Source organism: Neomonachus schauinslandi, chromosome 9 (genome assembly GCF_002201575.2).
Source record: "Neomonachus schauinslandi chromosome 9, ASM220157v2, whole genome shotgun sequence".
In the NCBI taxonomy this organism is placed as follows: Eukaryota; Metazoa; Chordata; class Mammalia; order Carnivora; family Phocidae; genus Neomonachus; species Neomonachus schauinslandi.
Genome location: NC_058411.1, coordinates 11,985,535 through 12,005,227, shown reverse-complemented (window position 1 = coordinate 12,005,227; position 19,693 = coordinate 11,985,535). Strand labels below are relative to the sequence as shown.

The following is a 19,693-nucleotide window of genomic DNA, read 5'->3' as shown; positions in this document are numbered from 1 at the left end:
TAATAATTTTGATTTTTGTTGAGAAAATAAAAGATAAATTCCCACACCCTTCCATTAACGTCTACCCAATTATCAGCTTTAGAACCCAAAAACTCCCCCTTCTTCCTTTTACTATAGGAGCTCCTAAGACCAACCTGCCTTCTAGTTCATAGATTGCATCTCCTCTCACCTATTTAGAAATGTCACTCCAGCAATTCTTCCTCTCGCTGTCTCTCTCACCTGCACCATCAGTTTTTCTCTCTCTACTGAATAATTCCCATCAGCACAGCCTAATTCCTTCTGTCTCTTAATCTTCTCTTGACCTCCCTTCCTCCTGCTACCATTGCTGCATTTCACTGCTCTACTTTTCACGAAAACTTTGCAAAAGATGTGTTTTTATTTGCTGTTACTAATTCCTCTCCTCTCATTCTCTCTTCACTGGGCCTTTGACCTCCCTGATCATCAGAGTGACTCTGTTCTTTACCTGATGTACAACCACTCACCATAGAATAAGTGAATGATTCACACCTACACTAGAGCATGAAATTTCATGTGTACGCACCTGATTACCATAAGCATAGAGAAAATGGCTTCGTGGATGGAATACCATTCCAACAGGAGATGAGAATGATGAAGGAAATACGAAAAGTGGAAATTTTGGTTTTAATCCTGGTTTGTTATTTTTTAGGATGCTCACAGAGGCAGTGGTGCTTTTCTAGAAATAGATAAGCAAACCATGAACAAATCAGAAGAATATTACCATTAATATTACTAGACTATGTTACAATTTCTTGTGTTTCCTGTTACTTGGGTTTTGATTAAGATAGGGACACATCCATTAACATAGCATAGAACTGGAAGGATTAACAACCAACAATATGTCTTTGTTCTGCCTCCCCCTGCCTTATGTGTCCATTTTGTAAATGTTGAACATGAAGTTCAGAAGATTAAATAATTTGTCCAAGCTTCTATAATAAATGGCATGGGAAAATTTTATTATAGAACCATTGCTGAACTCCAAAGACAGATTCCAACGCCCATGCTTACAACTGTGATGGCAAACTACCTTTTTAAGTGTGGTTGCCTGGGCTACATTCTAGTTCTATTGGATCACGGTGTTGTAGGGGGTCAGAATATGTACCTCAAGATATGCCACTGTGGTATAGAGATTACTGTTAGCTGCAGACATTTAAGATTCAACAGATGCAGAAAAAAAGCCTTCCCTTTTCTGACTAAAAGCAGGAACTTCTGAGAAATAAGGCTACCATTAATTCTTCTTCAGAACAGATCTAATCCCAGAAGGGAGAATGCAAATAAATCCTACCCCAAATCCCTCCTCCTGGGGAGTTTTATGGCCCTGAGGAGATGGGAAAACCACTCATACCTGTATAAACAAACATTATCACAAACTTTCTTATCTCCTATTTGCTCCCTTGTTAACCCATTATCTTTTTGCTTGTTTTTCCTTAAGTGCCTTTCTCAACTGTCCCCTTAAACTACTAAGATGATATATAGCCCCCAAATTCTAACCACCTTTTAGAGTTTCTCCTCACTGATTTTCACCTACGTGTATGTACACTGCATGCATAAATCGTTTTCTCTTCTCCTGTTGATCTTTTATCAGTTTAATTTGCAGTTTAATTCCCAATCACTGAACAAAGGAGGGTAGAGAACAATTATTTTTTTCTCCCCTAAAATTATAAGTCTAAGGCTAGTTCCATTTTTTGTTCCTTTAAACTATCTAATGGAACCTTTATATAAACCAAGCTCAGCTTATATACTCCTGGAGAATAAGAAAAGAAGAGTCACTATGCAAAGAGCATCCGGTTTTCCACTTTCATCAAACTGAATGACCAGCAGAGGCAAGAAATCTCTAGAGTGCCTTAAACTATATTATTAACCATAAATAATTTTGCTGTAACTAATTTTATCAACTTCTACTGCCACAGATAAAAAAAGACTTTGGAAATAAATGTTTGCTAAGATAAATTTTCATTGCTGTATCATCAAGAGCAATCACCTTATGGCCTACTTGGCTGGAGAAGAGGTAGATTCCGGCACTATGCTCTTGGTCAACAAGAAATGTTATCACAGTTGAAGGAAAAGATTTCATTCCTTTTAAAATATGAGGTAAGCAAGGTAACCATTCATGAAATGGTTCTTTGGTATAAAAACAAGAGCTTGACTACAAAAAGAGAAGGGAAAGTTAATGCCATTTTTTAAAATGTAAGTTCTAATCAGTTATCTTAAGCAAACAAACTAGGAAACCACTGTGTTGTCCTGACAGACCACAAATAATAGTGATAACTCTTTGATGTCTTAGCTTCTCTTCTGGGGATGGGAGTCCAGAAAACGCTGCAAAGCATCTCTTTCTGGCATGGGTTGTTTTTCTAGAACTACTGTGTAGGTCCGGGTTTAACATCACTAGGTAACTGCCACTAAACCCAAGTATAGGCACAACTGGATGCAAAGAGGGATGAAGTTTTTCAGCCTGTAGAATTGCCATCTTTTAGGTGAATAACAATTCATGAAACAATCCAAGAAGTAAAATTTCTTAACTTTTAAAATATTTAATACCAAGGGCACCTGGGTGGCTCAGGTGGTTAAACGTCTGACTTCGGCTCAGGTCATGATCTCAGGGTCCTGAGATCGAGTCCTGTATCGGGCTCCCTGCTCATCAGGGGAGTCTGCTTCTCCCTCTCCCTCTGCCCCTCCCCCTCATTGTGCGCGCTCTCTCTCTCTCTCTCAAATAAATAAAATCTTTAAAAAATAAAATATTTGGGGCACCTGGGTGGCTCAGTTGGTTAAGCGACTGCCTTCGGCTCAGGTCATGATCCTGGAGTCCCGGGATCGAGTCCCGCGTCGGGCTCCCTGCTCATCGGGGAGTCTGCCTCTCTCTCTGACCCTCCCCCCTCTCGTGCTCTCTCTCTCTATCTCATTCTCTCTCTCAAATAAATAAATAAAATCTTTAAAAAAAATAAAAATAAAAAAATAAAATAAATAAAATAAAATATTTAATACCATACCTCACTTAGAGTCCTGTTTCTCTCAAAGGTGATAGTAACATAATCAACTATAAAACATAAAGGTACAGAAATTACAAGCAGTATCTATATTTCTAAATGTATCATTAAGTATATGCAAATATAATTTTTTTTGCACTTATAACAGAGCATGCCTATTGTCTCAGACTTAATTTTTCCCCTCAGTTTTAGGCCAGTGACTTATATAAAGCAAGCCTACCTTTCTACTTTATCGTATTTTTATTTTATGTCATTTTATTTAATCTTTATATGCCATCTATGTTGAAAAAAGCCTGTTTATATCTCTTCTCAATTTACCTTCAAAGTGTTCTCTGTTAGCAAAACATTTTTCATTATACCACAATTTTCCTTTGACATAGTCAACCTACACAAATAAATGAAGAAATAAAAACATCATTTAGGGAATAGGTAGACTTAAGGTATAAAATTGAAAAACTTAATAAAAAAATTCTAAAGTATGATAGTTTAGGAATGGGAGGCAAATAAAGGGAGAAAAATTGTATGCCAACAAAAGAAAAGGTTGTAGAGTGAGGGCAAGGGACAAGGATATGCATTTTGAACAACACACATGAAAGGAATAAAAAGGAGAAGAACTTCACGTGAATTGGCCTCTGTTAGTGACAGATGCTGGGGTTGGTCATATAAGACTGTCATTCTGGAGCTACCAGAAGCTGTCAGGCAGTTACCACAGTCATGATGGGTCACATGTTTATAGATTGTATATGTTGGATATGAATTATGTGTGAGAGTTTGAAGATGGTTTTGTTATAGCAAGAGTCCTGTGTTCAAAGTATTGTTGAGACAAAAGGAAGACCTTGAGTTTTTATAGACCAGCAATAAAGTCTTTATAATCTGTGCATTAAAAGTCTTTTAAATAGATGTCCTAAAATAGATTGTGGTGATGGTTATACAACTCTGTGATTGTACCAGAGGCCATTGAACTGCATACTTTAAATGGGTGAATTTTGTGCTATGTGAATTATATCTCGATAAAACTTCCAAACAAAAAAAGCACTTCAAAATGGAATGGACAACAATTTATTTGAATGGTGCAGTATCTTCAGGCTAAGCTGTTACATCAAATGAACCTTTAGAGTTCTTATGTAAATCTTTAGGTTTGCAGGATACTGTAATTATCATTATAATATCCAGGCAATTGATCTAGAATTTTTATTGGGGCTTGACTTATTCCTTTTCTTTCTTTTTAGAGTCCTTGTTTTTTTCCTACTTGGAAGCAAACTGGTAAAAGTCCACTGAATATCCTTGGGAATAATTTAAGCTGACCAGGTTGGCCTCATTCCAAGGATGAGCTCAGGATGCAGAGATTGGTCAGGAATGAGAACACGATCCAAGTCAGGTTAATGAGTCGGCCCAGACCTCCCAGAGCTCCAGGGAAAGAATAGCTCATTCTCTACTACTAAACTGATGACATCAAAACCTACTGCCTATTCCTACTAACAATTGGAGAAAACCAACTGAGAATGAAGCTAATTTAGAGTAAAACAGACCCAAACGTGGAAAAGACAGCGTCCTACAGACATCTATTAGGCACTAAATCCAGTCTGTCTGGAAGCTGGATCCAGCGCCACCTTGAATTCCCTACTTATATGAGCCAATAGCTTCTCCTTTGCTAAAATCACTTTTAGTTTGGTTTCTGTCATTTGCCTTCAGAAGGTTCTGACTAACTGTGTAGGGGCGAGAATCCAACTATTTTTCTAAGTTTGTATCACGGACCGTGCGGAGGTTGTTCTTATGTGATATGACTTAATCACTTCACCCGACAGGTAAGTATTGTTATGCCCATTTTAAAATGAAGCAGCTGAGGTCCAGAGGGTGATAGAGCTGGTTCAAAGTTCACTGTGACATGGCTAATAAGCCAGCGCAAGATGTGGCTCTCAGTCTCCATTTACTCATGCACTGATTCCGCAAATATTTACTGAGACCCCCAATCTGCAAGGCGGCGTGGTACCTTACTCACATACGATGGCAGATAAGACAGTCCTTGACATGACACTTCTCAGGAGGCTGGTCAGTGGGCCACTCAGACAGAGGAGGGTGGCGAATGAGAGGAAGTAGTGTTGAAAGCTTTGGAGATTGCACAGGAAGGGCACCCTTGTGGTCAGGGGAGGGATTCCTGAGGAATGAGGAGAAATTCTCCAAGTGAAATCAAAAGGAGAAGGAGGGAGAGCCTGCTGAGAAGATAAAACATCTTATACAGTGGAGTCAAGGTACCGGAAGTGTTGGTTCATCTCACGGAAGGCGAGTGTTTACTATGGCTGGTGAGGATAGCTTGTGGTAAGAGCAGATGGGACAAGGCTGAAGAAGGTAAGGAAGGCTCTGACTGGGAGGGCTTCTGTACGTCGCACAAGAGCCTGAATTGTATCCTTAAAGAACTGACCTCAAGTCCCTGCTATGTCCATGGAACAGATTGGGGGGATTAACAGACTTCGCCTCATGACAAGTTCCCAATTTGGGGCCCTCGCACTTCTTATTACCTCTTTCTGAACATGCTCTGTTAAAACCATTCCTTGAGGTCATTTGAGTTTCTGTTTAAACTTCACCTCCTCGGAAGGCCTGCTAGAATCACCCTGTTTAAAATACTGTATTATCTCTTCTTCACTCCCTATTTCTCTTCCCTGCTCTCATGTCAACAAGCCCAAATTACAATCTGCAGACACATTATGCATTTGTTTATGAACTTGCTTGAAGTCTACCTCCTTCAATAGAGTCGTAGGCCACAGGAGACTAGAGGACTTCATCTATGTCCTTCCACAGATAGAATCCCCCTTGTTGAAACAGGCACGGCGTATAGCAAGTGTTCAGCTAATATTTGTTGAATGAATAAGTGAATGAATAAATCATCAAGGATTAACTCCTTCAACTTCCTGCCCAAATAGCCATATATATTCCATTCCTACCATCTTTCCTTCAATCATTATAAAGAAGTTCTTATCTAAAGATAAATCCCTATGCTTTTAAGAAAAAGTTAACGTGTTCCCTCTCCTGCCCGGCCACACTACTTTGCTATTTTGGAATACTTGTTTTTCCCCCCTCTCATCACTACCAAAAACCCCTGGGTTTTGCTGATATATTTTAGTTCAAGAAGATTTATTACAATATCCTTGCAAATAGTAAAAACCTCTATGAAGGGTAATTTGCATATTTATTCATTGTCTAAGTATTTATTAATTGATCTGCCAGTCCAAGTTCTAGAAATGTATTATACCCACATACTTGGACTACAAACCTGCCACGTACAAAATTATTAATGGCAACACTGTTTGTAATAGCAAAAGACTACAAAACTACCCAACTATCCATCAATATGGAACAGGTTAAGTCAACTCTAGGAAGTCCACAAAATGGAATACTTACAGCTATAAAGAAAGAAGGGGGGAAAAGGCCATTCTTTATGTACTAATATGGAATTTTTCCCCCAATATGTTGCTAAGTGAAAACAACAGGTATGTATATATTTAGAATATTAGTGTAAGAGAGGACATTTTATATTCGTAATTATTTAAATTTACATTTAAAAATCACTGAGAAGATAAAAGATGGAGGGGACGGGGAGAAGCAGGGTGAATATATACACAGGAGCAAGTGAGACTTCTCAATGTAGATCTTTATACAACCTTTTTGGTTTTTAACTATGGGGAATGTATTACTATTTGAAAATAATAATCTTTAGATGTTGAAAATTCTAATTTCCCTTACAACATGTTCTCGCTGTTTCAAGATTTTCATCTAGCACTCCACTTTGATCTATATAGACAAAAAACGTAGATATTAGATAAAATGAGAGAAACCATTGCTCATCACTGTTGGCTCATCTCTTTATCTCCCCAATATCTGTGCTCATTGGTTTATTTTGTTCAAGTTCTGTCTTGAGTATTTTCCTTAGCTGGGACAACTGGGTGATGTATTCTCTGAATTCTTTCTCAGTCTTAAAGAGGAATAATCTCTTGGCTGGTAATAGGATTTTTGGACTTTGGTCCCTTTGTCTTGATAGTCTGTAGATGTGGGTTTTACCATTTTCCAGCTTCTGTTGTATAAGTGAAATCTAATACCAGTGATATATATTTGCCTTTGTTTTTTCTGTTTGGAAACTTGTAATATTTTCCCCTTCTCCTTCAAATTCAGAAATATTATTAGGATATGCCTATGCATACATCTTTATCAATTTTTCCAGGATTTAGTGGGCCTTTTCAATAGATAGTCTTGGATCTTTCTTAATTTCAGTGTAATCTTTTTCCATTATTTGTGTTATTATTGTCTATCTGTTCCTTTTTTATTCCTTCCAAAAATTCTCTCACCTCTAGACCTGGATTATCCTCAAAGACTTATCTTTGCCCCAGTGATTTTTACTCATCTTTCCTAGATAGTCTGAGAAGTTTCTTCCTCTTCATCTTCTCTGCCATTTATTTGCATTTAAACAGTGGTTATTCTATCCTTCAATTTATTCCATTTTTCATCGCTATTTGTGGTATTTAGTCCCAGAAAGTATTTTTATGTGGCACTTGAAACCCTAAGCTAATAAATATTAGTGGTCTTTTTTTCTTGCTAATATCTCAGTGCCCAATAACAGGAACCACATAAGAGGTGTTCACTGGATCATTGTTAAAGAAGTTGACTTATTAGGTTCTGCTGTTCTTGTTCAGTTGTTGTCTTCTCCATCAGCAACTCCGGTGTATGTTCTGATTCTAATGATCTTATGCCCTCAGGATGCTGGGCTGGCTTAGATGTATTTTCAAGGGAGTGCTCAGGTCTGGTTTGAGGAACACCTCAGAATGTAGTGATATCGGAGTGTCAGAAGGCCAAGAGGTCTCTCCACCTCTGGGCTGCCATTCCCACCTCACCTCAGAACCAGAAAGAGGTTTCCTTGCTTTGGTCTCCTTCAACTTGTTCACCTCAGATGCAGGGAGAATAGAGCCTTCCCACTGGGCTTCTCTCCAGGAGACCAGCCCCTCTCTCAAGGTTGACAGAAACTTTCCCTGTGGGGTTCCCAGAGCTCTGCAAGCCAAGCTCTCTCCAGGAGCCCCCACCTTCTAGTCCTCCACCTACATGTCTATGTGGCCAAATGCCTTGTTCTCACATGACCCATAGAGAGGAAAGACGTGCCAGGTTTCCTCAGTAGGGTTCTTCAAAGCTTGGGCTTCAAGTGGAGTCCACCTGTCCGGCATCCCCAACACCCTTAACAGACAGGTGGACAGGAAATGGAAGTTAGTGGGAGCTGAGGGGTAAGGAACAAAGCTCAGGTTATAGTCTCCTTTGTCCTTTATCTTATCACTTTTTGTGTGATTTAGTTTTAGCCGATATATTTGGATTGCTTTCTGACATCTTACTTTATAGTTGGTTTTCCATCCTTTTATCTTTGCATCTGTTTTCCTTTCTTGCTTTTTGTAGGAACCGATGGATTATTCTTTAATCCTCTTTTCCTTCCTCTGGTGGGTTGCAAGCTTTAGGTTACATTTCTTTTTCTTTTACGGTAATTATCCTTTAAACTTTATCATTTGTGTGGAACTATACATTTTTCTGTCAAATTCCAAAATTATTCTGCATATTGATTCTCCTACCAAACAAGGATCTTAAAATGGGTTGGTGATTCACTGAAAATTATCTCCATTCCTCCTTGTATTATCTGGAGTTTTGGTTCCACTCAAGTACGAAACACAAAATTTTTAACTGTTGCTTTTTATACCAACTCCATTCTTGGAACAAATATTTACTAAGTGCCTACCTTGTGCCAGGCACCATGCTAGACACAGATCCCAGAGTGGAGATCACGGACCAGGTGCCTGCCTCTGTTCGAGCTGAGAGCTCACATTCTAGCTCTGTCGCTGTTTCTGGCATCCCGCTCCTTCATGGGGATCTCTGGGTGGTAAGCTCTCCTAATGTCTTATCTGTGCAAATTTCTTTTCTTCACCCTCATTCTTGAATGATAGAGTTGAGCTAGGTTTGGGGTTCTATTTTGACAGGTGCTTCCCCCCTGTTCTTTCTAATGTCCATCAATTTTGACTGTCTGGCCTCCCTGGTTCTCTGCTTCACATTTCCTCCAATTAGTACGGCAAGAAGTTGATCCCATTTGCGTCCTAAGACATAAGTGCTCCTTCTTTCTAGATGGTGTGAGTGAGCATTTGTGTGCCCACCTGGGTGTGTGCCAACGGGACTGTATGAGGATGGACGGGGGAAGGGACATGGCAAAAGGCTAGGAAAAATCATACTTTTGTTGTGGTTTACGAATTGAAGCATGCTTATGTGTTGATGGGAATGACCTAGTTGAATCACAAAACTTGACTTTGTAATAGAGAGGAAAGAAAACAATGGAACAATCCTCCCCCCGCCCCCAAAGGCCAGAAGCAGAGCTATGGCTATCCTTTCTCCGTAGGCACAGACCCACATGGGAGTAGGTGGACTGGGGAGAGAAGTGTTAGCCAAATTTCAGCCTCCACTCTCTTTCCAGCTGGATGCCATCGTGCAGAATACACCTCAACAACCACAACAATCCGGACAGAACATACAAAGAAGGGGTGGGGGCGGCCTCTGAACAAGGAGAGGCACTTCTTCCTTTGAAACAGAAGGGGAGATCATTGCTTAATGTTTGCTGGAAACATGTTTAAGTTCAAACTGTAAATCAGATCATAGTAACAGGAATGATCTATGTTGTGGATTCTTGTCCTGCACCTCATCTCTTAGGGTCATCGAGGAAACACCTATCTTCTAACCAACCCTTGGGAATTTAAAGCTTCTTACCCTTTCGAAACCACAAAAGTCTGCCCTTGTAAACTACAAGAAAAAAAAAAAACACTTTAATTTTGGCTTGCATATCAGAAGTCATAACAAAACATAGCAATTTGAATTATACTAAAGGAAATGAGGCTTTTTGTATCCCAGCAGTTTGGAGCATCACACACCAAAACCAGCCTCTAACATAGTTTATATAATATTCTGGGGATTTTATCTTTGGTCTTTGCTTTGTTTCACTATTTTATTAATTTATTTGTACTTGAACTTAATTTCAGAAAGGATCTAAGATTTTTTTAAAAATCATGTAATGAAAGGCACCTGGGTGGCTCAGTCAGTTGAGCGTCCGACTCTTGGTTTTAGTTCAGGTCAGGATCTCAGGGTTGTGGGATCAAGCCCTTGTCAGGCTCTGTGCTCAGCGGGGAGTCTGTTTGAGATTCTCTCTCTCCCTCTCCCTCTACCCCTCCCCCTTCTCTTTCTAAAATAAATAAATAAATCTTTAAAAAAAAAAAAGAACTTTGTGGTATGCATATTATATATCCTCACCAAAATGTATATTCCCCTTCTCTCAATCCCAAAACTAACTTTTTAATTTATGTTAATTTGTAATACTATATTTAGCTTTATAAGTTACCACAAGGTATTTTGGGAACATATGTAACTATAAAATAGATAATCTTTTACATGTACATATTTGAAACTTACTATAAATTTGTATAGCAATAAAACTAGCACCATTTCAAAGGATATATTCAACACTAGAAGGCAAGGGAAAAAGTCACTTCCATTTTTTAAATGGAAAAAGCATTTAAATTCTAAGATATACCACACACAGCTCAAGTATCAAGAATCTCCACTTTATGTTACAAAAGATATTTAACAGCATTCACGTACCGTTAAGACAGAGGATGACGGATAACGGAGATCTCCACTTACAAAGAGACCCAGAGAGGTGAGGATAACTAAAAAGTGATTTGTTAAAACCATATCCACCACTGAAAGCTCTGTGTGTTCTAAGGGAAGAAATCATACCAGGGGTTAAAAAGTAAGGAAAAGGTGAGATCCCCAGCAAAGCAAAGACATTTCATCAATACTGATCAAGTGCTGATATACACGGGATACTGAAGAAGGCACAGTTAGAGGAATTACCTTCTCCAACTTGGGAATAGATTGTATCTGTCAGGTTATACCACATGGTATCATTGTAATCCCAAAATCCAGAAAAGCTGAGGCCTATGTAAATACCTAACATGAGAAAAAAGGAAGGTTAAGTCTAGATAACTTTACAAAGCGAGTAACCCACTCCTATGTTGCTCAGTCTTCTGGGGCCAGACCGCTCATCTACCCCACCTCAACTCCCCTCCCCTCAGATGGGATCTCGCTTCCCAAGCAATGGAAAGATCAAGTGACTCCAGTTTAACGTAGGAGTTTAGCCAACCAACTGATTTAAATTTTAAGGATTTTGTTTTATATCGAAGGGGATCCGAATATGCCACCCCAAAATATGCCACTCTGGCTTAAGGATTACTTTGAGCTGAAGGCAATTGAGAATCAACAGACTCAGGAAGAGTTCTCTGCCCTCTCCTTAGCTGCCTAAAAGCAGAGCAGAATTTTCCCTTTGGGAAACGTGCCTCCCCACCCCTGTACCACTTCCCCATAATTTATCATCCCGCGAAGCCCAAACTTATTTCTTTTCTTAAATGGTATCTATGCCCCCAAGTTTAACCCAAGTTTCACTTCTATTCAGTTAACTCCTGTGAATGTAAATATTAATAAAAATTGTATGCCTTTTTTCTTGCTAATCGGCCTTTGTTAATTCACAGACCTCATTCACTGAACATAAGAGAGTAGAGGAAGAGTTTTTTTCTTTTCTGACGGTATTTTTGTAAGCATAAATACATTCCTATTTCAAAAATACAATCTTAGTCAATACTTTAAAAACTTCAAGAAAAAAATTAAAATTCCAAGAGGAAGAACCTATGTTTGATTTACTTTAATATTTGTGATTTAAAAAACAGAAAAAATATTTGCTAACGCCTCCTGAGAGCCTAGTAAAAGAAAAAGATGGAACACACTGCATATACCTTGATCTCGCCTTTCTTTGGCCATGGCTAGGAATGTTGAGAGTCTTTCGTTTTAAATACAGAATATTAACCTGAAGTCATAGGCATAAGTATTGAGGGCAGTGGGGGAACCTACAAACGGTTGATAATCTAATGCATATACTCTGTTTCAAAAAGATGAATGTAGGACCACTCATATCATGAAGTGTGTATTTTCACTCTCCGCTGTTTTCCATGTAGGGAAAGATGTAGCAGGAAGTGTTGTTATCATTCACTTTTTCCAGGAAGAGGAAAGTTAATGACAAGCATTGTCTTTCTAAGCACTAAGTCTGTTCCACAGATAACACTATCCTATATTCTAAGTAGGGATGACTACCAGTGTCCCGTGTGATATCACATGACCACACCCCTGCAAAGTTTAGAAATATTTAATTGAGAAGTAAGCAGTGCAATAAATGCCTTATTCTGGTTAATACTTTTAGACTCAAATTAAGTTCCAAGCCACTCTGTATAACAATTGACCACAACTGCACCCCAGGCTTACAGAAGCTGATGTAGACCATTGTGAAGAGTTTGGATTTTATTCTAATGGCCAAAGGGAAGTCACTGGGTGTTTGATGCAGGGAAGTGATTTGGTTTATATTTAAGAAGATCACCCTGGTGGGTGTATGGAAGGTGGGTTGTACTGTGGCAAGAACAGAAATAGGGAGACCATTTAAGCTGGAGCAGTGGGGGGTGGGAGGAATGGGGTGGCTGGGTGATGGACACCGGGGAGGGGGGTGGTATGTGCTATGGTGAGCGCTGTGAATTTGCGTAAGACTGATGAATCACAGACCTGTACCCCTGAAACAAATATTATATGTAAAAAAAAAAAAAAAAGATAGTAGGAGGGGAAAAATGAAGGGGGGGAATCAGAGGGGGAGACGAACCATGAGAGACTATGGACTCTGAGAAACAAACTGAGGGTTCTAGAGGGGAGGGGAGGTGGGGGGATGGGTTAGCCTGGTGATGGGTATTAAAGAGGGCACATATTGAAGGGAGCACTCGGTGTTATACACAAACAATGAATCGTGGAACACTACATCAAAAACTAATGATGACATAATAAAATAAAATTAAAAAAAGAAGTTATGAATTAGTCTCGTGGAAAAACCAATGTTGATTTAAGATTTCAGTAGAGGGGAGAAGTGGTCACGCTCGGAATACACACTGGGTACAGCACCGTCCTGGAATGTCGTGAGAGTAAGAGTGGTCAGGAATGGGTTTTAGATTTTAGTTTTGAGTAACTGGATATGAACTGGGATGAGGAATACCGGAGGGGAACAGATTTCAGAGGAAGATGAATCAAGAGTTCTGGATCAGACTTACTGTATTTGAGATGCTCATTAAGCATCTCAGTAAAATAGACAACTGAATAGAGGCGTTTGGTCTCCAAGGAGCAGTCAGCACCAGCAATAGAGATTTAGGAATCACAGGCCTGGAGACGGCATTTCTACCCAAGGACTAGGTTAAGTTTCTCAGAGAGAGAAGTGGTTCCCTAAGGAAGGAGAGCCTAGGACAAAGTCCTGAGTTCAACAACACTTGAGGGATCACACCAATGAGAAGCCCGTCTAGAAAACCAAGGAATGACTGGTGTGGTAGGATTAAACCAAAGGTGGTATGGAGCAAGCCAAGAGAATAAAGTGTTTTGAGGAGAGAGTGGTCAATTGTATCAACTGCTGCTGGGAAAGAAAGTAGAATGAGAATAAAGAATTGGCTGCTGGGGGTCTCAGTCTGTTAAGCGTCAGACTCTTGATTTTGGATCACGTCATGATCTCAGGGTGGTGAGATGGATCCCTGTGGGCAGGTTCCGCTCAGTGAGGAGTCGCTTCCTCCTTCTCCTTCTTTCTCTGCCCCTCCTCCAGCTCGTGCATGAGTGCTCTCTCTCTCTCAAACAAATAAATAAATAAATCTTAAAAAAAAAAAAGAATTGGCTGCTGGAACTGACCATATGGAGATCATGGGTGATCTTGGGAAGAAACGTTTCAGAAGAGCGACAAGAACCAAACACTGGTCTGTAGTGGAATGAAGACAGAGTGGGAAGGTGGAAAATGTAGCACCATCTACAAAAAGTTCTTTGTGTAAATTTTGCTTTGAAGGAGAACAGAGAAATGCTTAGGATGGGAGATATTAGGGTTTGTTCGTATGCTAATGAACCCAATCCAGTGAGGAGGGAGAGCAGGTAATGCAGAAGGAAAGGTGACATTTACAGCAGAGATGCAGGCACGAGGTGCCTTGGATGGTTGCAGGGAGTGGCATCCAGAAGAACAAGGGTTGGGGGTGGCTCTGACAGATGCAGACACTTCTCATGATGCAACAGGCGAGAAGGCAAAGTGTGCAAGTATGAATGCAAGTAGACTGGCAGGTTTGCAGGTGTAACAATGAAGGAATTCCTTGTGATCCATCATGATTCTCTACATGAACTGAGATAAAGTCATAGCTGAGAGCGGAAAGGGGAAGAAGGCGATGCAGAGGGTTGGAGGAGTGGGAAGAGGTCTGAGATAAGGTCATTTTGCAGTTGGAAAACAAACTTACCAGCAAAAAGAGACAGGATTTCTGGGTGGTGATGAGTGCCCACTTGAGATGTGTGATTATGAATTGACAGTGAGACCAGTCAGTGGGATGTGAAAGTGAGACTGGTGTGCAGTGTTTTCTCTGGCAACATTTGGCCCTTCCAGTGCAGGAGCAGAGGTGGTTTTACCCAGAGTTGGGTCTGCACGGGGACGCAAGATAGAGCAGAACAGGGGAGTTACCGAAGTATCCGTAAGGGTGGGCTATGCAACCTATATGGGGGGTAGAGAGAAAATTAAGGGTGTTGAGAAGTGGAGAAAGTCTCAGTGAAATCAAAGCGTGCTGGAGTAAGAGCACTAGGAGAGACTGACTGAATGGGGAGGTCGTGGACAGTGTGAGATGCTCATGGCAGAGATTCTGCAGATAATATTATTGGAGACGATGAGGTCCAGAATGTGGCCATAGAAGATGGGGGAAGATCATTGGAGAAGAGGAGGCCTTGAAGCTGAGTATTGCATGGGATGGTGAAGTCACTGAAAATAGTGACAAAAATAGCGTGGAGAGAAAGGCAGGGGTCCAGAGGCTGAAGTCATCCATGAGGGAGTGTGAGTACCAGGGAGGTCAGCATAGGCTAGCAGCCAGGAGGAGTTACAGGGAGGTAGTCTGAGTTCCAAGCAGCTGGGCATTTTGCAGGGAAGACAGAGTAGATACTGAGAAGTAGCCCCAAGGAGCAAGGACGATGACCCCGCCCCTGGGCATGAGACATGCGGAGGCGCGCGAAAAAGGATGTTACTGGGACCAGCCAGCTGACTCTCTAGGGCAGCAAAGGGAAGGGGGGGGCCATTCAGAGAAAAGATGAGCAGTACGGGGGAGATTGCTGCTGACAGACCACAAATGCCAACGACTGGATCTGGGTGGATGGACAAAAGCTTGGGTCAAACTCAAGGAAGTCCAGAACAGTGTGTGGGATACGAACCATAAGTGACCCAGGAAGCTTAGGTTTCTGAGGGTGACAGACAAAACTGGGATGAGAGGCAGGGCAGATGTGCTGGGAGCGTCACGGAGGAGGTAGGTGGGTAGCAAGTCCAGACTGGAACCCAGGGGCTCCCGGAGACCTGTTCCCACCATTAACCTCATGTGGTATGGGGGCCGGGGGCTGGGTGCATGGGATGGGGGAGGTGGGTGGGTGGGGTGGGGACAGACAAGGGCCTCACAAAGGAACTGCAAGTTTAGACAGTGGCAGCTCCATCCTATGGGAACTGCTTTTTTGCTTCAGTAGAGTGGAAGGCAGCTGGGGAGTGGGGCAGGCGGAGTTGCTAAAGCTATTTCTTTTCTCAAGAGGTTGAGTGAGATCCCAAGGAGCGGAGGCTGCCCCTTCTCTCCCGTGACTCTCCGCTGCGTGGCAGGTTGGAACAAGAGCGTTGAGGAAGTCTCCTCTCCTGTGGCTCAGGGCAGGCAGGCAGGTTTGGAGAGAGAGAAGGAGGGGGTCCTAGCCTGGCATCTACGAAACAAAGTTAGAAAAGGAGCTGAGTTTCCATCTGGCTGACACAGAGGGGGACGAGACACAATTTCCAACTAAACCAGTTCAGCAAAAGCAGGCTCTCAAAACTAGAGAACACAAAACAACTGAGCCATTAGGAATTCAAAGACATTTGGGGCAAGGCCATTTGTTTATCCCTATACCAAAACACACTGTCTGAATCTGTTATTTTAGAAGTCATGGGAGGGCAAGTTTTTGTTCTTCTTTAAAATTACGCTGTTCGCATTGTTTCAGTCTCCCATATGAATTTGGGGATTGGCTTGTCAATTTCCAGACACACCAAAAAATACTGCTGTAGTTTTTCTTGGAATTGTATTGAACTGACTGATAAATCTGGAGAGAATTAACATCTTCACAATAGTAGAAGTTCCCGTTCATGCACATAAATATCTTAATTATTTTAGTATTTTTATGACTTTCGTTCAAGTTTTATAATTTCTGTCCAACAGGCCTTACAACTTTCTTTGTTTATTCCTAGGTACCTTTTGGGGTTTGTTACTTTCTGAGCAGGATCTTTAAAAATTATAATCTTTAGTTTTGGTGGAGTGGTTTTTAGATATTATTTCATTCCTCAATTTTATAGCACTCCATATTTGTTCTGATAGCTTGGCTACTGGTTCTTTCAGATTTTTGGATGCACATATTATCTGTGAGTAATGAAATTTTGTTTATCTTTTAGTTCTTTTATTTTCCTTTTCATTCATTGGGTTAGGGACTTGAAGGTCACCAATGACCTAGGAAAAGCAACTACAGTAATACATTAGTAGTTGAAATGCGTAAAGATGCTATTAAATACTACGGTAGTAATCTAAAAACACATACATAATAAATAAAATAATGTCATGGTGCCTTAGAACATGATACTTATTTACACATGGCAGGAATAGCAGATGGATTAGAAATGCAGTGAATAATCTTGGAGAGGAAATAGCATATTAAGAGGTGGCAGGGGATACGTGAAATTAGGAGAGACACTACAGTCACTATGAACATGGCCAAAAGTCGCACCTGCAGGTAGACAAGGGGAAGTGACAAAGAGTAAAGTCACAGGTATTTTTAGGAAACGGTTTCACTCCCTTATGTTTATGCATCTAACTTGCTCTGCCAGTGAAACTCACTGTTACAAAATACAAAACTCCACCTGCAGATTTCAGTAAAGCCGGTGAACTTACCATTATATGTTGCATTCAAAATGAAGCCAAGTAATGCTACATCATTAGCGCATGGACACTTTGCCACTTTGAGATCCACCACATGTGGATAGACTTGGGTGATATCATTTTTTGTCATTATAGTCCCAAGATCCCACTGAAGAATAGGTTCTGTAGAAATCAAATTTAGGTGTTTCAATTGTGGCAGCAGTCTTGAAAAGGGAACGTTGTTGCTTTCCTTTCAGAGTTTTTTGTTTTGTTTTCCCAAGTTTTTATTTATATTCCAGTTAGTTTAACCTACAGTGTAATCTTAGTTTCAGGTGTCGAATTTAGTGACTTAACACTTCCATATAACACCCAGTGCTCATCACAACAAGCGCCCTCCTTTAAGGGTTTTAAAAGTATTATATAAAGGGTCTATGCCATTATCCCCCCAAATGGGTATATTACCTCACCCCTCATCAGTTAAGAAATAGGTTGATTCTTATTTTCCAGAGTAGAAGGAATGAGGTCTAACTGCCCTTGATGGGGGCTCGGTATGGTCACTACTGCAGAAAAGCATGTGGGAAGGGAGATGCTGCTTTGACCATCTTTGGAAAGTACAAGCGGTCACAGGACCTATCCCTAGAAATGGAATTGTGGGATCACAGGATATTTATAATTCAGAGAACAACTTCTGCTTGCTTCAAAAGCCCACGCCACACATTCACTTTTCCTCCCAATTCCATGAGGGAAAATCAGTCAGAGGGGGACACATTCTACCCTTAAACTCGGCAATCTATTCTTGGATATGCGTGCAAAGGGTTGGAGCTGGATGAATTTAAATTTTAATGATAAGAAAATGGGAGGATTTTTTTTTTTTCTTCTGAAAAAAGTGAGGAAAGGGAGTACAAAAAGCAAGCCAGGGCAATTTGACAAAATACTGCTGTCTGAATTTCAAAAATAGTCAAAGGACTTTTAAAAAGAAATATATAATAATCAGTTCTTTAGCTGTTTATATTTCTACAATGTAAATCTTCACCATCTCCCCCAAATCTGCTACAAAACCCTAAAACTTGACGTAATATATTTTTCACTTTGTGGAAAGCAAGAAATGGAGCTAAGTTTCCATCTGGGTTGACACAGTGTAACTTAGAACAGAAAGAGATACAATTTATAACCAAACTAATTCACTCTGAAATTCAAAGAAATTTGGGGTATGGCAGCTGACCCCCCAGGGCGTAGCATGTCTATGCAGGCAATTAATAACCAGATCTTAGAGGACAGGGAGATTGGACCTTGTATCCAGGGTATGATCGTATTGAATTGAAAACACCTTTTTAATTATGTACAAGCTCCTTCAAGTCAGATACTGTATTTTAAATGCTTTAGAATGATTAAAAGTGTGATTAAAAGTCTGGACTATTACTGAGAAGCCAAGAAGGAGACAGAAAAGTGACCCATATGAAAGGGGACGAGTGCCTGTGATTAGGAAAAGTTGTAGTGGAGTGGTCTAGGGCATGGATCGGAGATTAGGAAGTAGGGTGATATTTTTAAACATCTCTTTTGAGTTAGTAGTGAGTAGAGTTCCTACTATAACCCTAACTTTAACCCTTAATTGCCACTTCTCAATGCTTTCTCCCCAATGTCTCCAGGATTTCAGGAAATGAAACCATCATCCACTTGATTGCTCAGTAAAAAATCTAGGATTCATCCTGATACCTCTGTCTCCTTCACCCCCAGTCCGCCAGGAAGCCCTACCAGCTCTACTTCCAAAACGTATTCTGAAGACTCTTACTCCTCACCATCTCCACCACTAATCCCCCAGCCCACATCCTCTGGACCACCTCCCGAGTGGACCAGGGCAACAACTGCTAACCAATCTCCCCTCCCCCCCATTCTTGCCATCCTTCTCCAGGGGTCCATTCTCTGCACAGCGCCCGAAATGATCCGTTTAGGAAGCATAAATCTGAATTTGCCTCTCCTGCTTAAAACACTAGAACAGCTTTTCATTATAATTAAAATAAACCCCGCACTTCTTGCCATGCTCCCTGCCAGCTTCTCCAAACTTATTCCAAGCCACTCTGTCATTTACTATGCTTCCACATCACTGGCCTCCTTGCAGTTGCTCAAACAGATGAATCTCATTTCTGCACCTGGAACCTTTAACAACAACTAACTTGAGAAGCTCTTTGCTACCACAGTACCTCCATTCATTCTAAATAAGTGTACACTAAAATTTTAATGCAGTATATGATATTCTGGGTACATTTCAATGTGTAAATGACTCACACTTCAAATTTTTTTTAAAAAACTGAAATAATTATAAATTGTTATTTTAGTCCTTAAACGTAGCTAGCACAGAACTTCAAAATATCAGTCTCAAAAAGCTTGCAATTGGGCGCCTGGGTGGCTCAGATGGTTAAGCGTCTGCCTTCGGCTCAGGTCATGATCCCAGGGTCCTGGGATCAAGTCCCGCATCGGGCTCTCTGCTCCTTGGGAGCCTGCTTCTCCCTCTGCCTCTCTCTCTCTGTCTCTCATGAATAAATAAACAAAATCTTAAAAAAAAAAAAAAAAGCTTGCTATTGAATAAATGACTATTTTTTTTAAAAATTTGGACACTATGACAAAATAAGAAAGCAC

At 40.6% G+C, this 19,693-nt stretch overlaps 1 protein-coding gene across 1 annotated transcript in view; it reads right to left on the bottom strand.

Moving 5' to 3' along the window:
- Window positions 1–19,693, bottom strand: part of CATSPERB (cation channel sperm associated auxiliary subunit beta) — a 97,109-nt gene that overhangs the window by 56,135 nt on the left and 21,281 nt on the right. The window contains exons 6-13 of the mRNA XM_021679637.1: window positions 17,093–17,242; window positions 10,917–11,012; window positions 10,662–10,780; window positions 9,777–9,809; window positions 3,321–3,387; window positions 3,006–3,052; window positions 2,000–2,164; window positions 542–694 (exon numbers count right to left, since the gene is read on the bottom strand). Of these exons, the coding sequence (XP_021535312.1) occupies window positions 542–694; window positions 2,000–2,164; window positions 3,006–3,052; window positions 3,321–3,387; window positions 9,777–9,809; window positions 10,662–10,780; window positions 10,917–11,012; window positions 17,093–17,242 (830 nt within the window). The remainder of the gene's footprint in view (window positions 1–541; window positions 695–1,999; window positions 2,165–3,005; window positions 3,053–3,320; window positions 3,388–9,776; window positions 9,810–10,661; window positions 10,781–10,916; window positions 11,013–17,092; window positions 17,243–19,693) is intronic.